This window comes from Aulonocara stuartgranti, assembly GCF_965226115.1.
Source record: "Aulonocara stuartgranti genome assembly, chromosome: 10".
Lineage (NCBI taxonomy): Eukaryota > Metazoa > Chordata > Actinopteri > Cichliformes > Cichlidae > Aulonocara > Aulonocara stuartgranti.
In genome coordinates this window covers 30,710,290-30,734,785 of record NC_138946.1, presented here as the reverse complement: position 1 = coordinate 30,734,785, position 24,496 = coordinate 30,710,290, and the positions used below count along the sequence as shown (strand labels likewise).

The 24,496-nt window shown below is 41.5% G+C and overlaps 1 protein-coding gene across 1 annotated transcript; it reads left to right on the top strand.

Annotated features, from left to right (window-relative positions):
- Window positions 1-237: 237 nt before the first annotated feature.
- Window positions 238-24,492, top strand: cfap58 (cilia and flagella associated protein 58). The gene is made up of 19 exons (XM_082549205.1): window positions 238-321; window positions 1,714-1,983; window positions 2,166-2,314; window positions 2,403-2,553; window positions 3,149-3,343; window positions 6,788-6,925; window positions 7,111-7,270; window positions 7,879-7,961; window positions 11,239-11,430; window positions 11,519-11,680; window positions 11,856-12,002; window positions 13,421-13,561; window positions 13,630-13,853; window positions 14,202-14,310; window positions 14,395-14,499; window positions 14,693-14,812; window positions 15,022-15,146; window positions 15,244-15,343; window positions 24,082-24,492. The coding sequence occupies exons 1-19, from the start codon at window positions 316-318 to the stop codon at window positions 24,487-24,489; spliced, it is 2,985 nt and encodes a 994-aa protein (XP_082405331.1). The 5' UTR covers window positions 238-315; the 3' UTR covers window positions 24,490-24,492.
- Window positions 24,493-24,496: the final 4 nt, after the last annotated feature.

Genomic DNA, 24,496 nt, shown 5'->3' with positions numbered 1-24,496 from the left:
TCTCTCTAACATTTGCTCACTTTCCTCCATGGTGCAAACTTAGAAAAGAATGACAACTCACGTGACCCCACTGGTCACTACATCTGTGGTCACTGAGACATAAAAACGATATGTATCAAAACTGATTAATAAAGACAGAAAGAAAAGCGTGTACAAACTAAGGGAAGCTCCGTTCCTTCGTAAATCCTCGAGATCCATGCCTCTCGCGAGATCACGGTTGCTTAGCAACCAATGACACAGCTCTGTTGATAGAAACCCCAGTGCTATGCTAAGGAATTTTACCCAGAAAATATAAAGTGACTTTGACTTGGTAGCATGGAGGTAAGTTTGTCTTGAAAATGGTTTAGTCAGAGTATCACAGACGAACACTGGCTATTAAACGGCTAACTAAGGTGTGAAAAATGTCATTGTTTGACTTTTCATTAAAGCTAAGGAGAGACATTTTAGACTTAGCGCATAATAGCATAAAGCAAGTAGTGGGCTCATCTGTTGTGGAAAGGATTGTCTCAGTGTCCTCATGAGTCTGTGTAAAAAATCTCATACACTCATATTTTATTTATAACAGAACAGAGAAAATATATCTTTTTTTTTTAGCGCAAGACATTTTACTATTTCATTAAAAATATTAGATCATTTTGAATTTGATAACAGTAACAAGTCGTAAAAAATCTGGAACAGGGCAAAAAAGGCTGAAAAAGTAAGTGGTTCTAAAAAGAAACAGCATGCGGAACATTTTTTGTAAGCAATTAAGTGAACTGGCAACAGTTCAGTAATATGACTGACTATAAAAGAGCAGCTTAGAGAAGCAGAAGTTCTCAGAAGTAAGAATAAATATCTGTGCAAGACTGAAAACCAGTATTGGAGTCCGACAGTTTTTGGTCATTCAAGCAGTGTTTCATTAAAAAACAGCAGGACTCTGTCATGGAAATCATTGCATGGGCTCAGCAGCATTTCTCTGTGTGAGAACATAGTTTGCATAAATTGCAATTTATTTGAACTGTTCTGTGGCCAGATGAATCAAAGTTTGAAACTAGTGTTGGAAGTGCATGGACACTGCCTCGTCTTGAATAAAGAAGAGAGGGACCATCTGGCCTCTTGCTATCACTTCAAAGACCTGCATATCTGATACTATGGAGATGCATTAGTGATAGTGGAACTGGCAGCTTGCACATCTGGACAGGCATTATCAATGCTGAGAGGTATATGCACGTTTGCGAGCAACATATGCTGTCATCCAGATAATGTCTTTTCTGGGAAAGCCTTGTATATTTCAATGAGAAAATGCTGTATATCTTGCAACAGCGTGGCTTTGTAGAAGTCCTGAATTGGTTTAAGACACAGCTGTTGCCCCCAGACCCTGAAATAGTCTGACCTTCCACAAAAAGTGCCCTCCAACAGCTGAAATATTATTTCCACTTGCTTTTAGTCAGGGAGGTCTCTTGTTTGTTTGTTTGTTTTTTGTTTCTATCGAGTCAGATTTTCTTATTGGTGCTCACGCATTCCGTCCAAATCTTAACCGAGATAGTTAATTTAATTTTTAATAAAATTTGCTTGTCTTTTTATTTAAATGTGCTTTAAAATAGATGTTTACTTTGATTTTTGTTAAAGGGTTTATGATTTGTATTTGGTCTGATAAAATGACATTGCTTTAAATGTGCTTTAAATACAGTTGATTTGACTGATAGACTTACAGTTTACCTGCTGTGTTTCCAGGAGACGGGATCAACAGGAGAAGACTCTTTTGAGTCCTTGGCAGAGTTTCAGTTGGTCCTCAGTGAGCTGGTTGGCGATGCGAGCATGGACAAAATCCGGGTGGAGTATGAGAAGCTCATCCATGCGCTGAAGAAGTCAAGAGAGAACGAAAAAAGGCTAATGTCTAAATGCAGGGAGCTGAATGCAGAGATTGTGTCCACCTCAACTAAGGTGGCTGCAGCCCTGAAATTATCCCAGGAAGATGCAACAACAATAACATCACTAAAAAGGGTATGTGCCCCAAACACAAGAACTACAGCATAGTGCAGAATAGCTTATTCATTTAGGTGCTTGACCATAGCAATCATTTTCTGATCATGAGGTAACGGGTATAGAAATGTTTTGTTTTTGTTTTTTTACGTTTTCTTTATCATGTAGCTTCTGCTAAAGAAAATAATTTGCTTACATTGTAGGAGCTGGATAAAGCCTGGAAAATGGTTGATGCTGCTCATGATAAAGAGAAGAAGGACAAAGAGACAATCAGGAAACTACAAGAAGATGTTTCCAACCTAACAAAAATGGCTGAAATTCAGACTGGGTTTTCCAGGGACCAAGAACAGAAGTGTGTCTGTGGCCCATTCTTTTGACTGTACAGATGTCGGATTAAACCATTTTTAACATGTCTGTGTGTTTTTTCTTTTGGTTTTTAGTGATCTATTTAACATGATTGATGAGCTGACCAAAGAGAGGGATAAGCTGCTGACTACAGCAGAGGGTCTGAGAGAAAAACTAAACAAAGCCATTGCAACCCAGCAAGAGATAGAGGCCAAACGAGAGCGTGCCATGGAGAGTATTTCACAGGTAAAAGCATTTGTATCTAATAATGCAACACACAGCAAGGATTAGTGATTTAAACTTTGCCTGCAAAACAGAAACTCTGTTAATAATGGGTGTCTGTAATTACATATTTAAATGAATTGTAATAATTTTCAAATATGACACAGTATTACTACCCCTGAGTGTATACTGTGTCATATTTGAAAATTATTACAATTCATTTAAAAAAAAGACAGGAAACAGAAGTGTGTCTGTGGCCCATTCTTTTGACTGTACAGATGTCGGATTAAACCATTTTTAACATGTCTGTGTGTTTTTTCTTTTGGTTTTTAGTGATCTATTTAACATGATTGATGAGCTGACCAAAGAGAGGGATAAGCTGCTGACTACAGCAGAGGGTCTGAGAGAAAAACTAAACAAAGCCATTGCAACCCAATACAAACCCCAATACACATAAACATGCACTAATGTAGTATTTTCTGGTTCTATAGATGACTTCATGCAGTTTCTATTAGCATGTTTTGGTCTCGAGGTAGGATTGCATGACCATTGACTCTGACAAACACAATAAAATTCCACTCTAACTCCAGACTACTGCTTGTTTCCTGTCTAAACCCAGCTCCAACAGGAGCTTCAGGTGCAACAGAATGAGATTTCCCGCGAGATGAGGCTGAAGGAAAAGCTGGATAAGGAGGTAAAGCAGATGCATGTCGATATGGAGGCCAGGATGGGTGAAATCAAAGTTCTGAATCTGCAAGGCCAAAAGGCTAAAGAGGAGCAGCAGAAACTGGAGCAGCAGCTAAAAGAGCTAAAAGTAAGCAAGGAAGTGGGATGGATTATATTTCTGGTGTGACATGTTCAAAAGTAACTGCTATTGTAGTTATTGTCTCAGCTAAAACCATAGGTTATTATTGCATGAATCTTTTTTGTTAGTTGTATGTTGTGTATTTTACATATTTAGATGTTGTGCTTAAAAGGAAAAAAAAATGCCTCAAATTCTTGCGAAAACTTACTTTTTCTTACTTTACAAGAATTTGTAATAATTACCTTTACAAATAAGTATAGCGAATTAGCTCCTATTTCAATTTCAAACTTCCATACTTGTTACTTCCATACAAAGTAACAGACAGTCCAAAAAAGAAGTGAGGAAGAGTGTGCAGTCAGGGCAGAGTGGGTGGAAACAAGTGCAAGGGGTGATTTGGGATAGAAAGACAGCAGCACGAGTGAAAGGGAATTTTCACAGGTTTTTAGTGAGGTTTTGTGTGGTTTTGATGCTGCCACTAAAGAAAAAGACAGGAAACTGAGCTGGAGGTGGCAGAGCAGAGTTGCAGTGACACAGCTTCTTTCTAGTAAGATAAGATAAGATAACTCTTTATTGTCATTGCACAGTCATACATAGTACAGTAGTACAATGAAATTGGAAAAACTGTCCTACGTCGGCACTACATATAACACAACACGACACGATATGACACATCACAACGTAACAAACAACACAACACAGTATATTAACTTAGTATAAAAAAGAAGAATAAGTGTATGTGTATTGCACACTGTTAATATTGCACATTAATTATTATTGCACCTTGTTATAAATATAAATATTATTGTTATCGTTTTAAACATTGTTACCTCCCCCTAAAAAGTCCAGGGAGGTATCCAGTCAGGTCAGCTATTTACATTGATCAGGGCTATTGCCCTGTTGTAAAAGCTGTCCTTGAGTCTATTTGTTCGGGACCTCAGCAGCCTGAACCTCCTGCCAGACGGCAGCAGCTTAAACACCCGGTGTCCTGGGTGTGTGCAGTCCCGTAGGATGCTGCGTGCCCTCTTGAGACAGCGAGTGCTGTACAGGTCCTTCAGGGAGGGAAGAGGATGTCCAATGATTTTTTGGGCCATGTTGATGACCCTCTGGAGTGCCTTTCTGTGTGCTGTGGTGCAGCTGGAGAACCACACACCGATGCAATATGTCAGCACACTTTCAATGGAGCAGCGGTAGAAGACGGTCAGCAGCTCCTTCTTCAGGTCCATTTTTCTGAGGATTCTCAGAAAGTGGAGACGCTGTTGGGCCTTCTTTAAGACCGCAGAGGTGTTAGAGCTCCATTGGAGGTCTGTGTCTATGTGCACACCCAGAAACTTGAAACTGGAGACCCTTTCCACGCACTCCCCGTTGATGCTGACAGGCTGCAGCTTGGACTTCCTCCTTCTGAAGTCAACTACCAGTTCTTTTGTTTTGGTGGTATTGAGGTCCAGGTTGTTGTCTGCACACCAATCTGACAGCCTCTGAACTTCAGCTCTGTATGCAGTCTCATCTCCCCCTGAGATGAGCCCCACCACAGTGGTATCATCTGCAAACTTGATGACTGTGTTGTCTGGGTGGGAACTAACACAGTCATGTGTGTACAGAGTGTACAGTAGGGGACTCAGTACACAGCCTTGTGGAGAGCCGGTGTTGAGGCTGAGGGCTGAGGAAAGATGAGGCCCCACTCTAACTCTCTGTACACGGTCTGAGAGGAAGTCTCTGATCCAGCGGCAGGTGGTGGAAGGAAGTCCAATTTCCAGCAGTTTATCTATTAGTCTGTCCGGGAGTATCGTATTGAAAGCAGAGCTAAAGTCAACAAAGAGCAGCCTGGCGTAACGGCCCTGCACTTCCAGGTGAGAGATGGTGGTGTGGAGCGTTGTAGCAATGGCATCTTCAGTTGATCTGTTAGCTCTGTATGCAAACTGGAGCGGGTCGAGTGTGGGTGGCAGGCAGGACATGATGTGACGTCGGACCAGTTTCTCAAAGCACTTCATTATAACAGGTGTTAGAGCAACTGGTCGGTAGTCGTTGAGGCTGCTAATGTTGGTACGCTTTGGCAGTGGGACAATTGTGGCTGACTTTAGGCACGGCGGGATGCAGGACTGGGACAGTGAAGTGTTGAAGATCTTAGTGAAGACCCCAGCCAGCTGGTCTGCACACTCTTTTAGAGAAGGATCGAAGACCACTTCACCACCAACAACTCACGACAGGTATGGCAGGGAGTTCAGCACTTAACCAACTACAAACCTGGCAATACCACGTTGACTGAGGGTAACGCGGAGCTTGCAGAGGAGCTGAACCACTTCTTCGCACGCTTTGAGGTGAAGGGACCAGAGGCAGCAGCAGCAAAAACATCGGACAGCAGCAGCCCAAGCCTCATAGTGCAGGAATATGAGGTGAGGCGCACACTGAGGGCAGTGAACCCCAGGAAGGCCAAGTATTGTCTTGATGCATCCTCAATCATCCAGGTAAGTAAATCCTAAAAGGTTGATTGTGTTCATCTGGACGCAGCGTTTTCAGTGGGAGAAACGTTTGGTAACTCATCCAAGTGACTTCTTCAGTCTCAGCTGACTGCAGGTTTCCCCAATCTTATAAACAGGACATTTGCATAATGACTGAAGCTAATGAATGAACAATGAGCTGGGGGTCAGTTCCTTGATCATTAATATGCAAATTCTCATGACCATTGATCAACAAACACTGATCAAGGTAAACTGATCATTGATCAATGGCCATGAGTCCCATTCACACAGGTGGGGAATGGTTGCAATCACAGCATTGTCAGATGGTGATAGATGTACCCTTAGGCCCCCTCCTCGATTCAGAGATGGTCTTTCCCTTTTCACGTAAATGGCCTCCTTGACTCTGTGCTCAAACCAGCGTTCCTCCTTGTCCAGGATGTGAACATCCTCATCAGTGAAAGAGTGTCCACTGGTCTGTAGGTGTACATAAACTGCGGAGTCCTGGCCTGACGAGGTTGCTCTTCTGTGTTGTGCCATCCGCTTCACCAGAGATTGTTTGGTTTCCCCGATGTATAAATCCTGGGAATCCTCCTGGCACTTAACAGCTCACACTATGTTATTCTGTTTGTGTCGAGGGACCCGATCCCTGCGGTGGACTAATTTTTGGCACACCTTGTTTTGGGATTTAAAAACTACAGAGAAAAATCTTTAGAAAAAATGTGTCTCAACTGTTCCGATACTCCTGACACATACAGGATCACTACAGGTTTTCTCTTAGGCAGCAGTTGTCCTTCCCTCCTGGATCGGCTGGAGCTTTCTTTAGCTGCCTTCCTAGATTTGACAAATGTCCAGCTGGGATAACCACATTTACTCAGGGCCTCTTTCTAGTATTTTAGGGTCCTTACCTAAAGGTCAGGGTTTTGTGACTTGGCAATATGTGAATAAAATTGAATTGATTTGAAAGAAAGAATACATATTTGTTCTCTAACTGCAACAGATTTTGAATGAAAAGTCAACCAAGGAGTTGGAGCAGATGCAGACGAAGAACACCAAGCTGCAGCACGAGTGTGAGCAGCTGTCATCAACCAAAGAACACCTCTCCCTGCAAAATCAACAGAATATAAATGAGCTTAAGGTACACTGTTGTCCACTAATGTACACTTAAACAGTCACAACATGGTACTGTTCAGAGAGTTCATTAAGACATATCAGAATGTAGTCAGCGTCAGTGTCCTGCATGTACAATGACATATGCTGTCCATATCCCTCTTTCATCACTGTGTGTAATGTTTCAAACACCCTGCTGCCCCCACTGGTCAGATGAGAGAGGAGGAGGTGAGTCAGTTGCGTCAGGAAGTTGCCAAACAAACAAAGATGAGAGAAGCCATCCAGAAGAAGTTCCACCAGATAGAGGATCAGAAAGCTGATGTGGATGTGCAACGGGAGACCCTGAAAGCACAGATCGCTGGTCTGGAGAAAGGTAAAGGAGCTTACCTTATGACTCATGAAACACAAGCACATGACCGTCTGACATCTGCAACTTTGAAGTAGAAATTTTACAGGCGTATACTGAATAATATATAATTTTGAGGCAGTGACAGTAATCACTATGATAAAAAAACAAAAAAAAACAAACAAACTGTAAGCCAGAATGTAAGTGGCTTTTTGGTATTACGAACAAAATCCTGCAATGAAAAATCCTTTGAAGGAGTTTGGAGAACGTGTTTCTTTTGTGGCCATGGATACATATTGTATTGGTGGCTGACTTAATGAGGCCAAAAAGTAAGAAAGTGTTAAGATTGTTAGAAATGCACACAAACACCTGATCAGAACAGAGTAGAGGGATGCAGCACTAAGTGTTAGTTTGATCTACTTTTGTGTGCTACCGTCATTTTCATTAATGAGTGAGACACCACAAAGCCTTCTAAATTGCAGTGTAATTTTTCAGTGCAATTTCTAGGCCTGAGAAATGACTTCAGATGACACAGCGCCACACTAATGGAAGAAAAATGGTCAATTTTGAAATGTTCAACACAACTGACCGTGAGCAGACATCATTTAGTAATCATCACCCTTCTTCCTCTACAGATCTTGAATCTTCTCAGAAGCAAGTAGAAGCTGACAAGAAAGCCATAGAGGAGCTGATCCGAGAGAGAGACATCTTAAATAAGGTATCCGTTATAGTTTATAGTTCTGTGACACACTATCAACCAAGCTGGGACATTTTATAGGATGTGCTCATTTTGAATCTGATTACAACGTAACCTTTTTAAGCCTCTGAGGTCATAATTATAATACTGTATAATCATCCCTGCACTTCGGGAGAGCAGCATAAACCACTGCTAGTAAATGCTCCTTTGCAATATCAGACAAAAACAAATACCTGAACCCCAAATATGTATTGAGATGATTTACTATATAACATGTTTGCTTTTCACTATGGTTCACGTTCATTTACAGTGAGATGTGTCCAGTACATAAGCATGGGTATTTTGTTGGCTTTAATCTATTTTTGTGGTCTAAGGCTAATATGTATGAAAACTTCAAGTCCACTTAACTGCACTGTTAGGATTAAAACTATGATGATATAGTTTGAGTTCTGCACTTTTGACACAAATTGAAAGCTGCTGGGTCATCTCACCCGTTCTTTTATGAGCATGTTACGCCCCACTTAAAAGCAAAGTGTTGGGGGGTAACAAAGTGAAAAAGAAATGATAAACTTCCCCAAGGTAGATGTCAGTAAAACACGATTCATTACACAACACTACTTAAGCAAGTATGAACACAGGGAAGCTCTGTTCGTCAGGGTCTCCAAGGCCAAAACAACAAACAAAACACCCCCTTTCTAACTAAAAACAAACTGAGTTTTCTCTATCGAAAAACAAAAGTGCATTAGCTGAGCTCCCTGACTGGCCACAAAACAGGAGAAAATGATTGAAACAAAAATGGCAGAGAACCCCTACCTGCTTCCACTGTGGTTCACAGATATCTTAGTAAAGGCACACCCTTACTCACAAAAAAACACAACACACCAAGGTTACACCAAAGTTGTAAATTCACACACACGCAGCCGCAGATTGCTGCCCAAACCACTGCAGCTCACAGCTTGAGCAAAAAGGGGGAAGAAGACAAGGTGTGGTGGTTTGAGATGGCAGTCTGTATGCCCTGGCTGACTAGCTGTAACACACCTCAGCTGCAGCTCATGAGGCAGACCTGGAACACAGGAGAGGGAGAAAAGGCTCTCTCTCACATAGGGAGAGCCACTAGAGGTCAGCGACCGTAACACCCCCCCCCCCCACATAAAATATTACACAAAATAAAACAGACATACTTTTAACACATACCACCGAGTTCGTTAGGGAGTTTAACACTGCGTCCTGGACAGTGCACCAGCTACCACATTGTCCATACCTCTCTTATGTCTGATGTCTATGTTGTACTCTTGAGCAAGCAATGCCCAACTCATCAATCTCTGGTTGTGATTGAAGGGTTCCTTTGGACTGCACAAACGAGTCAAAGGAGCCACTACTGTCGACAAATTCCAGCAGAAACATCTGTAGTAGCCCACTAGACCCAAGAAGCGCCTGAGCTCCCGTCTTGTGGTGGACACAGGGTAGCTCAGGACAGCTTCCACCTTTGCATTTACAGGGCACTCCTGGCAGTGTCCCAGTTGCTTGCCGAGGTATGTCACTACTGCCTTGGCAAATTCACATTTTGCCAGGTTCAAGGTTAGGGAAGCCTGGGCTAAATGACCAAAAACATTCCTTAGTGTGCTAATGTGCTCAGTCCAGCACAACGAATATATCACGATATCATCCAAATACACGTTACAGTTTTTAATGCCTGCTAACACAGAGTTTATAAGCCGTTTGAAAGTGGCTGGTGCATTTCGCATACCAAATGCCATTACTGTGTACTGCAGGAAATGGTCTGGAGTAACAAAAGCTGAAATATTAGAGGCTCTACTAGTTAAAGGAACCTGCCAGTACCCTTTTAACAAATCTAATTTTGTTATGTAGGTAGGTAGGCTCTGTAAGTGTTTGGGAACTGATGAGGCCAATATTGAAATGCTTGCCAGTTCGCATAGGATTTCATAGCCCTCTCTGACCCTCTCTTTACCTCCACCATGCTCACCCTTCAAGATTACCCCTACTCCATTTTGTTTCCTATCTACATCATGGTGGGACAGTTGCATCCTCACACAATACCCTATATCAGGTTATTGTGTGAGGATGCAACTCTAGTCCTCGAGAGCTACTGCCCTGCAGCTTTTTGATCCCTAGCATCCCTATTCCAACACAGCTGAATCAAATGGTTGAATGAACTCTTCAGCATGTCTTCCAGTTTGGCAAAGGTCTGGAAACAAGCCATTAATTTGATTCAGGTATGTTGGAACAAGAATGCATCTAAAAGCTGCAGGACAGTAACTCTCGAAGACTGAAGTTGGAGATCCCTGCCTTAAATCAGCCTTTGTTCTCTCTCCCTTTATCAGTCATAATCTTTATATTTAAAATCCCACTCTCACCTCAACACTCCTGACTTCCCTTCTCTCTCGTTGCCTCCTAACACACCCTGTCCCCCTCCTCCCGCTTTGTCTTCAGCCAAGAGTAGCACAGTTTCCATCGGCACTGCCCAACAGCACCCGGGGCGATTTGTTGTTAACCTGGGCCCTGAGCGATCCAGTGTGGAAATCTCATTCCTGATGACACACATATATATTTGAGAAAGTTTTACACCAGATGCCCTTTCTGACACAACCCTCCCCATTAATCCAGGCTAAGAACCAGCACTAAGAGTACCCTGAATTGTGGTGCTCCTGTGGCTGGATCAGAATCATGAAGGGTTTTCATGGATGTATTTTTTTCTCTACCAAGAAGAAAGCTTTAAGCTGGATGATTGCTGTTGAGGATGTGGCATCTGAGTATTCAGATCACAGGCCAGTTTTAAAAGATTTTGTGCTCTGGGAGCTTAGCAGTGGTTCTGGATGTTGTCTATATCTCTCTTTTCTATGGATGGAGGAGTTTTACCTTGTGTTTTTTAATCTGGTGACAAAACATGCTCGATATTGATATTATTTTTCATGCAGACATTAATACACAAAATCATTTTGTTTGTAATACCAGAAGAGATTCAGTACTGGTTTCCACATTGTTGACTGTGTACACACAGGCTGACATCAAACTCAAGAACATATGTTTAAAAAAATAGTTAAACTTCTCAGTTTTTAATTCAGAATTTTTGTTATTTATTTTTTGTTGTGATAAATGTGTGATTATGATTAACTGATATAGAAGAGGTCTACAGGGTACTTGCCTCAATCACTCTTCATATTCAGTAACCAGTTGTTTCTGTATAACAGTACTAAATGAGTGTGTCTTCCTTTTGGTCCTCAGCAGCTGGAGCCTATGTTAATGCTTACTGTTTTTATGCTTGTATTCCCATGAGCAGAACTTAATCAAAGCTGTGCAGTCAACTGAGAAGCAGCAAAACCTTGTCAAGCTCCTTGAGCAGGACAAGAAAACGTTGGAGCACGAGATCAGCGGCTACCGCCTGGAGGCCCAGAAGCAGCGCAAAATCATCCAGCAGCTGGAGAAAGAGCGTGACCGCTACATCAACGAGACCAGCAACCTCATACAGAAGGCAGGTCTTGCAGGAGGAGCTAGTCTCCTGGATTAGCTTGTTCGTTTTTGGTTTTTTTTTACAAATGGGACTTTTCCTCTTTCCACAGGTACAACAAAAAATGAATGATGTAGAAGTTAGAGAAACAGAGATATTTGACTGGAAGAAGAAGGTCACTGAGGCTGCGTGCAAGCTCAAACAGCACGAGAACTTGCTGGAGACTGTCGTGTCTGAAAGGAACCTCTACAGCAAAAACCTCATTGAAACTCAGGTAATAGCAAAGTGATGATGTGAATCACTGCTGGTGTCATCACTCAGCAGAGCTTAATTACACCAGGGAAAGGTTGAACACACCATATTTACAGATGTTTATATTGTAATTCCTCTTCATCTTTTCTCTTCTTCCCTTTTCTGTGTGGTCATTGTGTTCTATCTTTCTCCCTTAGGAAGAGATTGCAGAGATGAAGAGGAAGATGAAGACCATGAACAACCAGGTCACCCGACTCAGAGATGAGATCAGTGGGAAAGAGCTGGCCCTTGCCAAGGATCAACAGGAGCACAAACGCTTAGAGAAAGAAAACGAGACCCTCAAGGTACAGAAAGGTTCCACAGTGGTTCATGATGGAGTGTGGGTCTGACCTCGTCCTTATTTATCTGCTGATTTGTCTTTTTAGTAACTTGATTCTTGTGAAAATATATATTCATTTGAATCCCACCATTGCCATTCTGGATGGTTTTGCCTGTATTGTACAGTTTTCTAAAATTGATTTAATTGATTTAAATTCTTCTTTATAAATGCTTTTATAAAATAGTACAAAATGCCTTCTGCAAAATGTAACTAAAACTTTCACCAGTAGAGGGAAGTGTTTCACTAGAAAATGCTTATTACTTCAGTTGGTCAACACAGTCACTTCCAAGCTAGATGATCCTGGGTTTACACCAACTGTGTGGAGTTTCTCCCTGTGACTGTTTGGGTGGTGCTTCCATGTTTACCATACATGTGGATGGGAGCGTGAATGGTTGATTTTCTCTCTGTTGTTTGCCTGTTGTTTTTACTGTTTCTTTTTTTGGGGGGGAGGTTTGAAAACGGTTGTTTTCCACGTGCTTCAGCTGCTGTTTGTTGCACTACTCTTGACATTTTGAGCTTCCTCTCATGTTGCATTTAGGGTACAGTGGCGTTGCAGTGGAATAATTCCCTCTGTGTCTTTTGTTTATCATCCATGACATCAGTGGAAATCGTAATTGGGTGAATAAAAGATGTGAGGGAGAGTTCATAAGAAACCATGAATCTGTCTGCACTTATACTAGACCGCTAATGTAAATAATGATGTTTGCTGTGAGACAGTGCAGAGTAGAGCAGAGTGACAACAGAGAGTACCTTAAATACCCTGTGAAAAATACCACTTCAATACTGGGATTGGCATTTTAAAAAGAATGTAGCCAACCAATCACAGTTGGGAAAGTTTATTAAGAAATGGTCCCCACTCCTCTGTCCACTTTTTTGCCTTCTCACCAAACAGTTTCTACTTTAACTCTTACAATGTTCGGGATCACAGCATCTCTGAAGTTCATTTAATAAATCATAATCCTAAACATTGGTAATATAAAAACACATATTGCTAAATTGAGAGGTTTTATATCTGATATAGTGATCTAGCTTTTTTATTAGACTCAGTTGGCATCACTTCTAATCACTTGTGTTGACATTTCAGGCTGAACAGTATTTCCTGAAAATCCTGTCTTGTTCACCAATTTTTTTGATTGCCTTTAATTTTATAATGATCCACTACACAGCACTAGAGAATAAATTTCATTACAGGAGATGGCTTTCACCCACAGGTATTAAACCACTGGAGTGATTTGAATTACTCCAGTGAGTAACTGACAGATTTCAATATATACATGTAAATGGGGGGATTGCAATTATGAATTGGTGGTATATAGATAAAATTGTCTTGAACTGAATTAAATCCATGTTTGCTCCTATCTAAATTTCCTGCATTTCCTACAGGCAGAATTGCAGCTGATCAAGCTCCAGCTGGAAGAAACAAAGCAGTGTGTAGACAGCCAGAAAACAGAGCAGCAAAAACTGCAGAAGATAATATCGGATGCTGATGCTGAGCAGACCCAACAGAAGAAACAACTGGAACAGGTAAAGAAGGAGAAACATAGACGGGTAGAGAGAGACAGAAAAAGACTCTGATTATGTGTTCTCTCAAGGTGATCAGAGAGCGGGACAGCCTGGGCAAGCAGCTGCTGCATAGCAATGACGAGCGTACACTGTTGTATGAGAAGATCAGAATCCAGCAGTCAATCCTAAGCAAGGGGGACTTTCACTACAAGCAGAGGATCGAAGACATCCGCCTGCTCAAGCTGGAGATCAAGAGGCTCAGACGCAAGAAAAGCATCCTTGACAAGACTTTGCCCAACACAGAGGAGCTGAGGTAAAGGGAGGCATTTGTGGCCAATAGTGAAGAAGGAGAAGGAAGGCAAGATACAAGCATTGAGCACAAAAAGGAAAAGGAATGAGGGGACCCGCAGAGCGCAGTATTTAGAGTAAAAGAGCCAAAAGGAGTGAGATGGAAAGATTGTTAGGTAGGAATCGCTGCTGTCAAACAGTAAATTGTTTCACATAGATCCTTTAAAAAATTCCAGTATTTCTTGTGATATTTTCACAATGGATTCATTTTTAAACTCTTAATTAATAGAGTGAAGCAGTAGAATGTTGTTTTTGCCTCCAGTTTGACGGAATTTAAATGGAAATTATGTTAATATGTAATCCTGTATTTTAGGCAAGAGCTGTTTCATCTGCAGAGGCAGCTGCTCAGAGAGAGAGCAAGGAACAGCGTGCTTGAGGAGCAACTGAAGCCGATAAATATTCACAGATGGAGGCAACTAGAGGTGAATGATTTATCCTTGTGTTAGCTCGTAACTTTCATAGCACTAGCTTTTCTTTTTCACATGTTCTAAATGACTGACTTGCAGGGGAGTGACCCTGGTAAATACGAGCTCATCCGTAAGATTCAGTCCTTACAAAAGCGCCTGATCGCCAAAACCCAAGACCTTGAGGAACGTGAGCTCTTGTTGCAGGTGAACACCTGAACACTTGTTTTAAACTAACTGATCTAACTAATGATCTTCGCTTTGTACCTGCACAAGCCTCTTTGGATCATTAGTCTTTTGAAGTTTACGCATAAAAATAAGTGTGACTCACAGATGCATGGTCTTCTTTTAAGCCATGTACTTTACCCATAACTTCCTTTCTTTTAATTTTACCATGAAGGAAAAGGAGAAGCTGTATGTGGAGCTAAAGCACATTCTGGCCCGGCAGCCAGGTCCTGAGGCAGCCGAGCAGCTCCAGCAGTGTCAGTGGACCATCCGAGACAGAACCAAAAAGCTCAAGGTCTTGTGCAGAAAATTACAGATTTGTATCATTTGTTTGCGTTTACTTTTTGATATAAATAATGACTTCAATAAAATAATATATATTGTTTTAAAGTCAGAAAATTGGCACCAACATAAAAGACAGTATTTTTTAATATCTATTTTAGACAGATGGCACTGGTTTCTCACATCTCTGACAAAAATATGTTTTTCCATCTTATTTTTCAGGCACTGATAGCAGAGTTGAGGATGCTTGACTCGAAGATGAATGAGTATAAAAGTGAGAATCAAAGACTGGCCACGGAGCTAGCAAACGTTACGAAGAAATACCTAAGTGAGAAAAAGCTCCAAAGGTGAGGCTGATCTTTGTTCTAATTAAAAGCTCCAGTATATAACGCACTGAGAAAACGTTCAGCTGCTCATCCTTTCGTTCACTGTGTGTCTCCTCAGTGAGCAGAGGACAAAGATCAAGGTGGAGCACCCGGAGCTTCTGCCTCAGCTGAGCAGCAAACCCCATTTTACAGGAGGAGGTTTCAGAGTTGATAACCCTGTAAGAAGATAATTTAACTAAAACTAAAACATTCAAAATGAATAGTTCACAAATCATGACATGACCTCGCACCTGTCCATGACCTCAGTAGCATAAGGTTGACCATTTGTTGCTTTCAGTTTTATGTTCTAATATAGTATTTTTGATGTGTGTAAATCTTTGGCAAAATTCCAGCAAAACCTGTACTTAGGTCTTTAAGAGCTTGGCTCTGCAGTACACCAGCATGAATTTATTTATATTGTGCTTTGTTTAATAAGAGTGATTATGCAAATCTTAAAAGAGCAATATAGGTATGAAAGAATATTTGTACGCAGATTAGAAATAGCAGTATGGTTCTGATGGGCAATGTTCCCTCTAAGCTGCGCGCGTGTGCAATTGCGCACTGCTGGCACGGTCTCTGCGCACAGAAAATCTGCATTGCGCACAAAAAAAAATCTAACCTGAATTGAAATTAAAATTAAAACTTTAACAATTCTGTTTTGCAGTGTTAGTCAGTTAGTGACTGGCTGCTCCCGTGTGGGATTAGAACTACAGTGGGGCAAAAAAGTATTTAGTCAGCCACCGATTGTGCAAGTTCCCCCACCTAAAATGATGACAGAGGTCAGTAATTTGCACCAGAGGTACACTTCAACTGTGAGAGACAGAATGTGAAAAAAAAAAATCCATGAATCCACATGGTAGGATTTGTAAAGAATTTATTCGTAAATCAGGGTGGAAAATAAGTATTTGGTCAATAACAAAAATACAACTCAATACTTTGTAACATAACCTTTGTTGGCAATAACAGAGGTCAAACATTTACTATAGGTCTTTACCAGGTTTGCACACACAGTAGCTGGTATTTTGGCCCATTCCTCCATGCAGATCTTCTCGAGAGCAGTGATGTTTTGGGGCTGTCGCCGAGCAACACGGACTTTCAACTCCCGCCACAGATTTTCTATGGGGTTGAGGTCTGGAGACTGGCTAGGCCACTCCAGGACTTTCAAATGCTTCTTACGGAGCCACTCCTTTGTTGCCCGGGCGGTGTGTTTTGGATCATTGTCATGTTGGAAGACCCAGCCTCGTTTCATCTTCAAAGTTCTCACTGATGGAAGGAGGTTTTGGCTCAAAATCTCACGATACATGGCCCCATTCATTCTGTCCTTAACACGGATCAGTCGTCCTGTCCCCTTGGCAGAAAAACAGCCCCATAGCATGATGTTTCCACCCCCATGCTTCACAGTAGGTATGGTGTTCTTGGGATGCAACTCAGTATTCTTCTTCCTCCAAACACGACGAGTTGAGTTTATACCAAAAAGTTCTACTTTGGTTTCATCTGACCACATGACATTCTCCCAATCCTCTGCTGTATCATCCATGTGCTCTTTTTTTTTTTTTTTGCCTGTCCCGTTTAGCTCTTTTGCCATCAGAATTGTTGTCTAAAGGCAAAGAAAGATGCCCAACGGATTTACTTTACCAAATTGACCATCCCAGCCTTGCCGTAATGGTCCATTTGATTCACCTTTTATTGTTTATTTTATTTTCACTTACTGAATATGGGACAGACTTGACTGGGGGAAAGAAGGGGAGAAAGAAAGAAGGAAAGAGAAACAGCTGAGAAGAGGGACGGGGGAGAAGGGCAAAAAACATAAACCAACAGAATGAGCAGAAAAAAAAAGAAAAAAAATGCATATATCAATCACCTGGATCACCTGCTGAGAAAGAAAAAAGAAAGCAAGCAGAAGAGAACAAGAGTAATAGAATAAACAACATCACAATGATATATGGGAATATGACAGTAAATACTAAATATTAAACATTATTGTGCAGCACATAAGATCAACAGAACACAGTGTGCTTTGAGGTAGGAGCCAAAAAGGGTGTAGTTTGTGGGTGTGATCACCCGTTTGTACACCTGTGAGCATGGACGCGCTTGTTTTTTGTTTTTTAAAAGGTTCCTTCATGTAATGATCTGCTAGAGGGTGTGGGGGGGCCACAGCCCCGTCCTCCAGGGCATGAAGCAGGTATGGAGGAGATCAAAACTCCAGACATCCAGAGGCCCCCAGAACACAAGAGACCAAGGAAGACCAACAGAGGGGCAGCCACGCCACTGTCCCAGAAAGAGCTGAGGAGAGTCCCAGATGAGGGCTCACTCAGCAGCCGCGGAGCAGAAGCCAGGGGGAGTTGCAGTGACGCGCCCGTGAGCTCCGCCGGCAGCCAGCCGTGCCTGAGTGACCGAGCCCCAGGCCGAGAGGCCGGGGGCACCCCACCTCCGGAGTGGCCCGAGCGAGCCCCAGGCTCCAGGCCCCGATAAGCGGCCGCCAAGGAGTGAGCCGGTGTGTACCTGGACGCCCATCCCCGGACACAAAGACCCACCAACGCACCGATGTCTGAGGGAGTCCGCCACTGGCAGGGGAAGTGGTGGTGGGGGGAGATAGGCCTCCAAACCTTGGAGGGCCTGAGATGTCCCCAGAGAGGTGGCGCCTGACACCCAACCTGACATATAGACACAGACATACAGGCACACACAGACACAAACATCCATTCCCACCCTCATGCTCTCATATGCACTCACTCCACACTCAACCAACGTGGAGACAGACATAAAGAGACGCTGTACACACGATCACACTCCCCAAGCGTACTCTACGAACCGGGTCTAGGTACCCTTGCCCCTGGAGGGGGAACTGCACCCAGACCCAGGTGGTGTTACCCTTTTCCCTGCGGTGGGGGGAGGCAGACCGCCCCGACTCCGCAGCAGCAGGGAGGCCCCACACTCCAGACCGCAGTCGGACGGCCAACTCCTCCTCCTATCCCCCCCGCTCCAGCAGGTCGCAGAGAACGGGGGTGAGAGAAGACTCCAAACCTCCCTCCACCCGCTCATTGTAGTGTTGATGCATGTGTGTTCTAAGGTGCATTTAAAACCCAGGAGGGCATGGAGCTACCTGCCAGAGAGCAGCAGGTAAGCGCATGGTCCCTCCTGCTAGCCCTCAATGTCTACGTGTATTTAACCTTGTGCTCTCTGGCAAACTTCAGACGGGCCTGGACATGCACTGGCTTCAGCAGCGGAACACGTCTGGCACTGCGGGATTTGATTCCCTGCCGTTGTAGTATGTTAGTGATGGTGACCTTTGTTACTTTGGTCCCAGCTCTCTGCAGGTCATTCACCAGGTCCCCCCGTGTGGTTCTGGGATCTTTGCTCACCGTTCTCATGATCATTTTGACCCCACGGGATGAGATCTTGCGTGGAGCCCCAGATCGAGGGAGATTATCAGTGGTCTTGTATGTCTTCCATTTTCTGATGATTGCTCCCACAGTTGATTTTTTCACACCAAGCTGCTTGCCTATTGTAGATTCACTCTTCCCAGTCTGGTGCAGGTCTACAATACTTTTCCTGGTGTCCTTCAAAAGCTCTTTGGTCTTGGCCATGGCGGAGTTTGGAGTCTGACTGTTTGAGGCTGTGGACAGGTGTCTTTTATACAGATGATGAGTTCAAACAGGTGCCATTCATACAGGTAACGAGCGGGGGACAGAAAAGCTTCTTACAGAAGACGTTACAGGTCTGTGAGAGCCAGAGATTTTCCTTGTTTGAGGTGACCAAATACTTATTTTCCACCCTAATTTACGAATCAATTCTTTACAAATCCTACCATGTGGATTCATGGATTTTTTTTTCACATTCTGTCTCTCACAGTTGAAGTGTACCTCTGGTGCAAATTACTGACCTCTGTCATCATTTTAAGTGGGGGAACTTGCACAATCGGTGGCTGACTAAATACTTTTTTGCCCCACTGTATGCCACCTTATCCCAATGATGCGATTCACATTCGTATATACGCAGCTAATCAACGTCGTTGACAGGCTATGACAGCGTCCTTATGTGCCGACACCGGTGTTTTAGCTAGCAAAGCGGCGTGGCTGATGTGGAGTGAAGCCACGTTAATGACAACGTGTACAACCATTGGAGATGTGAGCAGGACAGACGGAACAATTGACAGAAAAAGTGTGGACTTTATACCAGTTTTTAAATTGTGTTGATAGGGCACGAAAAGCAGAGTTATGATAAAAATATCTGCAATGTTTGGTTTTCTTCCTGAATACTATCGTTATTTATATTTACTGCAGGAAGAAACGTAAAAACAGCGTTTTATAGGGAAAACGCTTGAAAGCACTCTCCGCCTGTGAGCAAAAACAAAACCAAAAAACCCCACCCTTTCCTATTGGTCGAAAAATGTACCATGTCGACCAATCAAAGAATGATATGGCAACATGGCATGTAGTTGTTTAGGAAAGGGGGAAGTTTTAGGAGTGACGGCGGTGTTTTGAGATGTGAGAGATTTGCGACGTTAAGCGCAAATCTTGTGTAGTTAGTGTGTAGTGTAGTCAATAGTTTTGTTGTGTGTGTCAGAACAATGAGGCGACTGCTGAATGTTACAGGTGTTACAGCAGTGATACATCTCCTGTTGTCAGGCCTGCAGGTATCAGGCTGTTGTTCTCCTTCATCTCATAGTGGACAGAAATTAGTTTTGGAGTGACACAAATAATTTGTGTGGCATCAAATGTGATGCAGAACAGCTGATTGTTCTGTAAATAGTTTGAAATGTTTATTTAAAAAAACACCTTGGCTGCATTTTTAGGTAAACAGCTGCAAAAAACTTTGTTGTTTGCAAAACTCAGTTACTTTTTTGAAGAAGTAACTATATAATTAATTGCCCAACATTGGTCATTATATACTGTATTTTGCAGACAGAGAGTTACAGGACTCTCCCAGACCACAGACTCATACTCATAATACAAGTCAGATCTTTATACAAAACAATAAATAAAAAAAGAAAGTTGTGTTTTCAAAATTGGAGTTCAAGTTATTTTTACTTACAATAGTGTTAACATGCTACACAGGTCATGAACAAGATTTTTTTTACATTTTCATTGTAAGTGGGCTAAAGCAGTTAATTAAAAGTAGTCTAACATAAATGTAAACGCTGTAATTTGATTATTTTAATAAACCATGTAACCTGGATGGATTCGATGCTGGCGTGACCACAGTGCACACGTCTAATGTTGCTCACAGTGGTCCAAGTGTCCGCTCAGGGAGTTTGTGTGTTCGCTCAGACACATGAAAAATTAGAGGGAACATTGCTGATGGGCACCAAACAACTTTAGGGTTTATTTATGAAGCACACTATACCTCCCAATAATATATATCTGATGGATATAATGATCCAATCTAACAATTTGTACATGATTGTATGAATGGAAAAGAATAAAGAATCCCGTGTGTTCAGTTTTCACAGCCACAGCATCAGCACAGCTCCATCTGGGCTTCACTGCTTCTCCATTTGACCATTAAACTATACATCAACCACTACAGATTGCTCAGGCAGTAAAACATTCAGTTTCTTCATTTTTAAAATAAGAGAATAATGTGAACATTACTCATGTGTTTTGCAGTGTTCTGATGTGTGTGCTATCTAATCGAGTTCATGATTGTTAAATGTTGTGCTATTCTGAGTCTTGATCTTTCTGGGCTCTGCCATAGATCTATGCTAACCAGATGTTGACTCATCTGTCTGTAAAGGAACTTGCATACATATAAAATGTTTTAATATAAATGCTTTCTTTCGTTCAAACCTCCGTCTTTCACACATTCACTCAGCAGCAGTTTTTGCTTCTAGTTAGTTAGTTTATTGCCATCTAAAGCATTTTAAAAAGACTTCACATTCTGTTTAACAATACAAGCATTAAAAAATTTGTCAAATGTAGTGTTCAGAATCTGTTCAGAATATTGTACTGGAAGCCTATTTTCATGAGATTTAATAAAAAAAGACTTTTATCGCGTTGTCATACCTGATATTAAAAGCTACAGATCTCAGTGTTGCCAAATCCCACTGTAACCCCAGACTGTACTCATTTTTCTGTTTAGGTGTGAAGTCATCCTCTTCCATGTAGGCAACAGAAAATACTTTACCTGTTGCCTGTTTCTACTTTGAGTACATTTCAGAGTCTGTACTTTTTCACTTTTACTCGAGTAAAAAAAGTATTTCAACTTTTACTACAGTATTTTTTAACACAAGTATCTGTACTTCGGTCTGTATTTTTTATTTATTTTTATTTTTACCTCGGATCATTCAGTTATAAAACGTGAAACATTTCAGTAAGTTAATATGATATCCCTGTCATCTCCACAAGATGTCAGCAAAATACTCACCACAGTGCATTCCATCTACCAAATTACTTAGACATGATTTTATAGTTTTCTTTGCCAGGAATAAAAGAAAATATATATTTAAACTAGAAGGACAGTCAGGAGGAGGATCGTTTGTGAATAAGCTATTTTAAAGACTGTGATCTCATTTCCCATGCTCCTACTCTCCACCAAGTTTCCTAAAATTTGGCTTGGTGGTTACATATAATCCTACTAACAAACAAGCGAAAAAACATACCACTTCATTGGCTCATGCCTTATCAGAAGAAAAAATCTATTATAAATAGAACATACATGTATTTGTTTTCAGCACAGCAACCCAAATGATACCATGTGATCATTATAAGTGCGAGCACAATTATAGGTGCAACCCTTAAAGAAACAGACGTTTTCTGGTGGGACAGTATTACATGTGGCCCTAAAATAAATAATCAGTACATTTTTATAGCAGCTTGGGCACACAGTGTGCAGCAAGTCATGATAATTTAACTGAGTTCGTGTGAAAGTCCTGTGAAAGCTACAGCTGTTTGTTGACGATTCTTCGTGGGTTGAAGGTGTGTTCATCACTGAGGCGTGATAGCAACATGTTTACGTGGAATAACACAGGAACACGCACTCTTTTATACGTTGTGCATTTATTATCCCCATTTTCAAATAAAATACTTTTATTTGTGTAGTAGTTCATGACTATTTGCACACAAATTCCTCCACCCTTGTTTAGCATATATATATATATATATATATATATATATATATATATATATATATATATATATATATGTACCCCGCCTTTCGCCCTATGACAGCTGGGATAGGCTCCAGCGCCCCCCGCGACCCTGAAAAGGATAAGCGGAAGCGAATGGATGGATGGATATATATATATATATATATATATATATATATATATATATATATATATATATATATATATATATATATATATATATATATTTATGGAGTTATTCCTCTTCCAGTGCTGTTACAGTATAACCATGGCAACCAGTCTGGACTGTGTGAGCTGTGTTGCTGTAGTACTGCGAGGCCTCTGACAGGACATGTCTCCTTTCTTCCTTTTTTTCTCTTTTTCGCTCACGCAGGCTAATGAAGATGGTGTGTGCAGGCTTTTGTTGGCTTGTTGCAGTGCGCATGCTGATTTTACACTGCACGCCTGTGAGCAGGCCAGGGCAGCACCTCCTATGTATTGACGTCATACCAACACTCCTCTCTGCCTGTGACTGCTGAAGCTGCCAGTTTCAGTTCTAGGATATTATTCATTAACATTTTTTCATTTGTATGGTTGTCACCAAATACAAAATGAAAATATTCATGAAGTGCTGGGTTGCAGGAAAAATGTCCAAATAATATCACAGCATCACTGTTTAAAATAAGTGGGAAAACACACAGAGCATGCACAGAACTCTCTCTGGTTGCTAATTTTCTGTGAAACCTTTAATAAGTCTAGTCCTCTCATGTATTGCTCAGAGCTGGATGTTCCTGGCCGAAGTGAAGATCTTGTTTTGATATTTGGAAACTTGAGCATCAGAGTGTGACAGTAACATACAGACTGTTATGTGAGTGCACATGTTCATACTGGCCCAGATGGACCTTTCTGAAAGGTCTAAACCTTGACCACAGAGTCGAAAGTAGGGATTAACTGGATTTAAATCACAGGCTTGGATGAAAAAGGCATCACATTGTTTATTACTGCTGCCAAATATGAGAAAATGCATCCTTTAAGGAAAAACATGAGGTCATTTTAAGTTTCTTTTTCAAATAAACTTTGGCTGGGAGAAGATGGTTTCTGTATCCTGTTCAATTTGACTTCTTATTCTGAAAATTTTCAACATTTTGTAGATGCATTTTGTAGATTATACCCAGTCATGTTACATGGTATTAACTCATCTAGTTACAAAGCTGTTTCTTTTTAGCACCACTTGCTAATGAGCTAATAGTAACAAACAGTAAAATCTCTCAGTTCAAACATTTCATATGTTTTCTATGTTCTAAAGTAAACAGGTTTGGGTTTAACAGATTTGTAAATCTTGTTTTTGTTTGTGTCTTACATAGTATTCCAACTCTTTGGAATGCTATGTAAACTTTTTGGAGATAGGTAAGTTGTGAACCAGGTTTCTTTGAGCTTCCTAGTTTATCTCAGTATTCCTGCCTTCTTGTGTTCAGGCAGACTTACAAACCCAAAAAGATATGTGTACCATAATTTAAACATATGCAGAAATTCTTGTGAAACCCTGAGCTACTCAAAGATAAATTCATATTTTAACAGGCAGATTCTTTCCCCCTAATCTTCCTTTTGGAACAACTCAAAAGGGGACTGAAGATAAATCTGACTTGTATATGTGAGAAAACATGAGAAAACCTAAGAGTGCCACTGGTTTATATTCCAGTATATGAATCATTACCTTGTGTCTATCTCTGCATTTTCCTTTGCATTTCCATCATCATTTAAAAAACAAAGCATGTTTTTAAGATGTTTTTCGTATATATGTATATATCTATAAATTAATTTTAAGCTATATTTTCCTCTCTGTGTGTTCAGGTCTATGGCAGAATGTCAAAGCAGACAACAAAAGAAAAGATGCTCACACTGTGTGTACACAGTGGGCTACCTCGCTACAAGCATCATCTCCTACCAAAGCCCCTTGCCTCCCCTCCTTCCTACTTCATGAATATTAGGGAATTAATGCTGGCAGGCAGGGAGAGCAGGAAGGGGCTGGGACAAAGAGAGAAAGAGAGGTTAGTGAGGGAAGCAAGTGTGGGGAAAGGGAGGGTGAGGAGAGCTGATATCGTCACAGGACCTGGCAGTGCGCAGGCTCTGAATGAGCTGGGTTGGCTGCCTATTGATTGGAAAACAACGGGCTGTAGGAGGACAGATAAGGGTGTCTGTGGGCTAACGGGTGAGGGTAGGGATACAGACCAAAGCTCACACTACACTTCACCTCCCTGAATTCTCC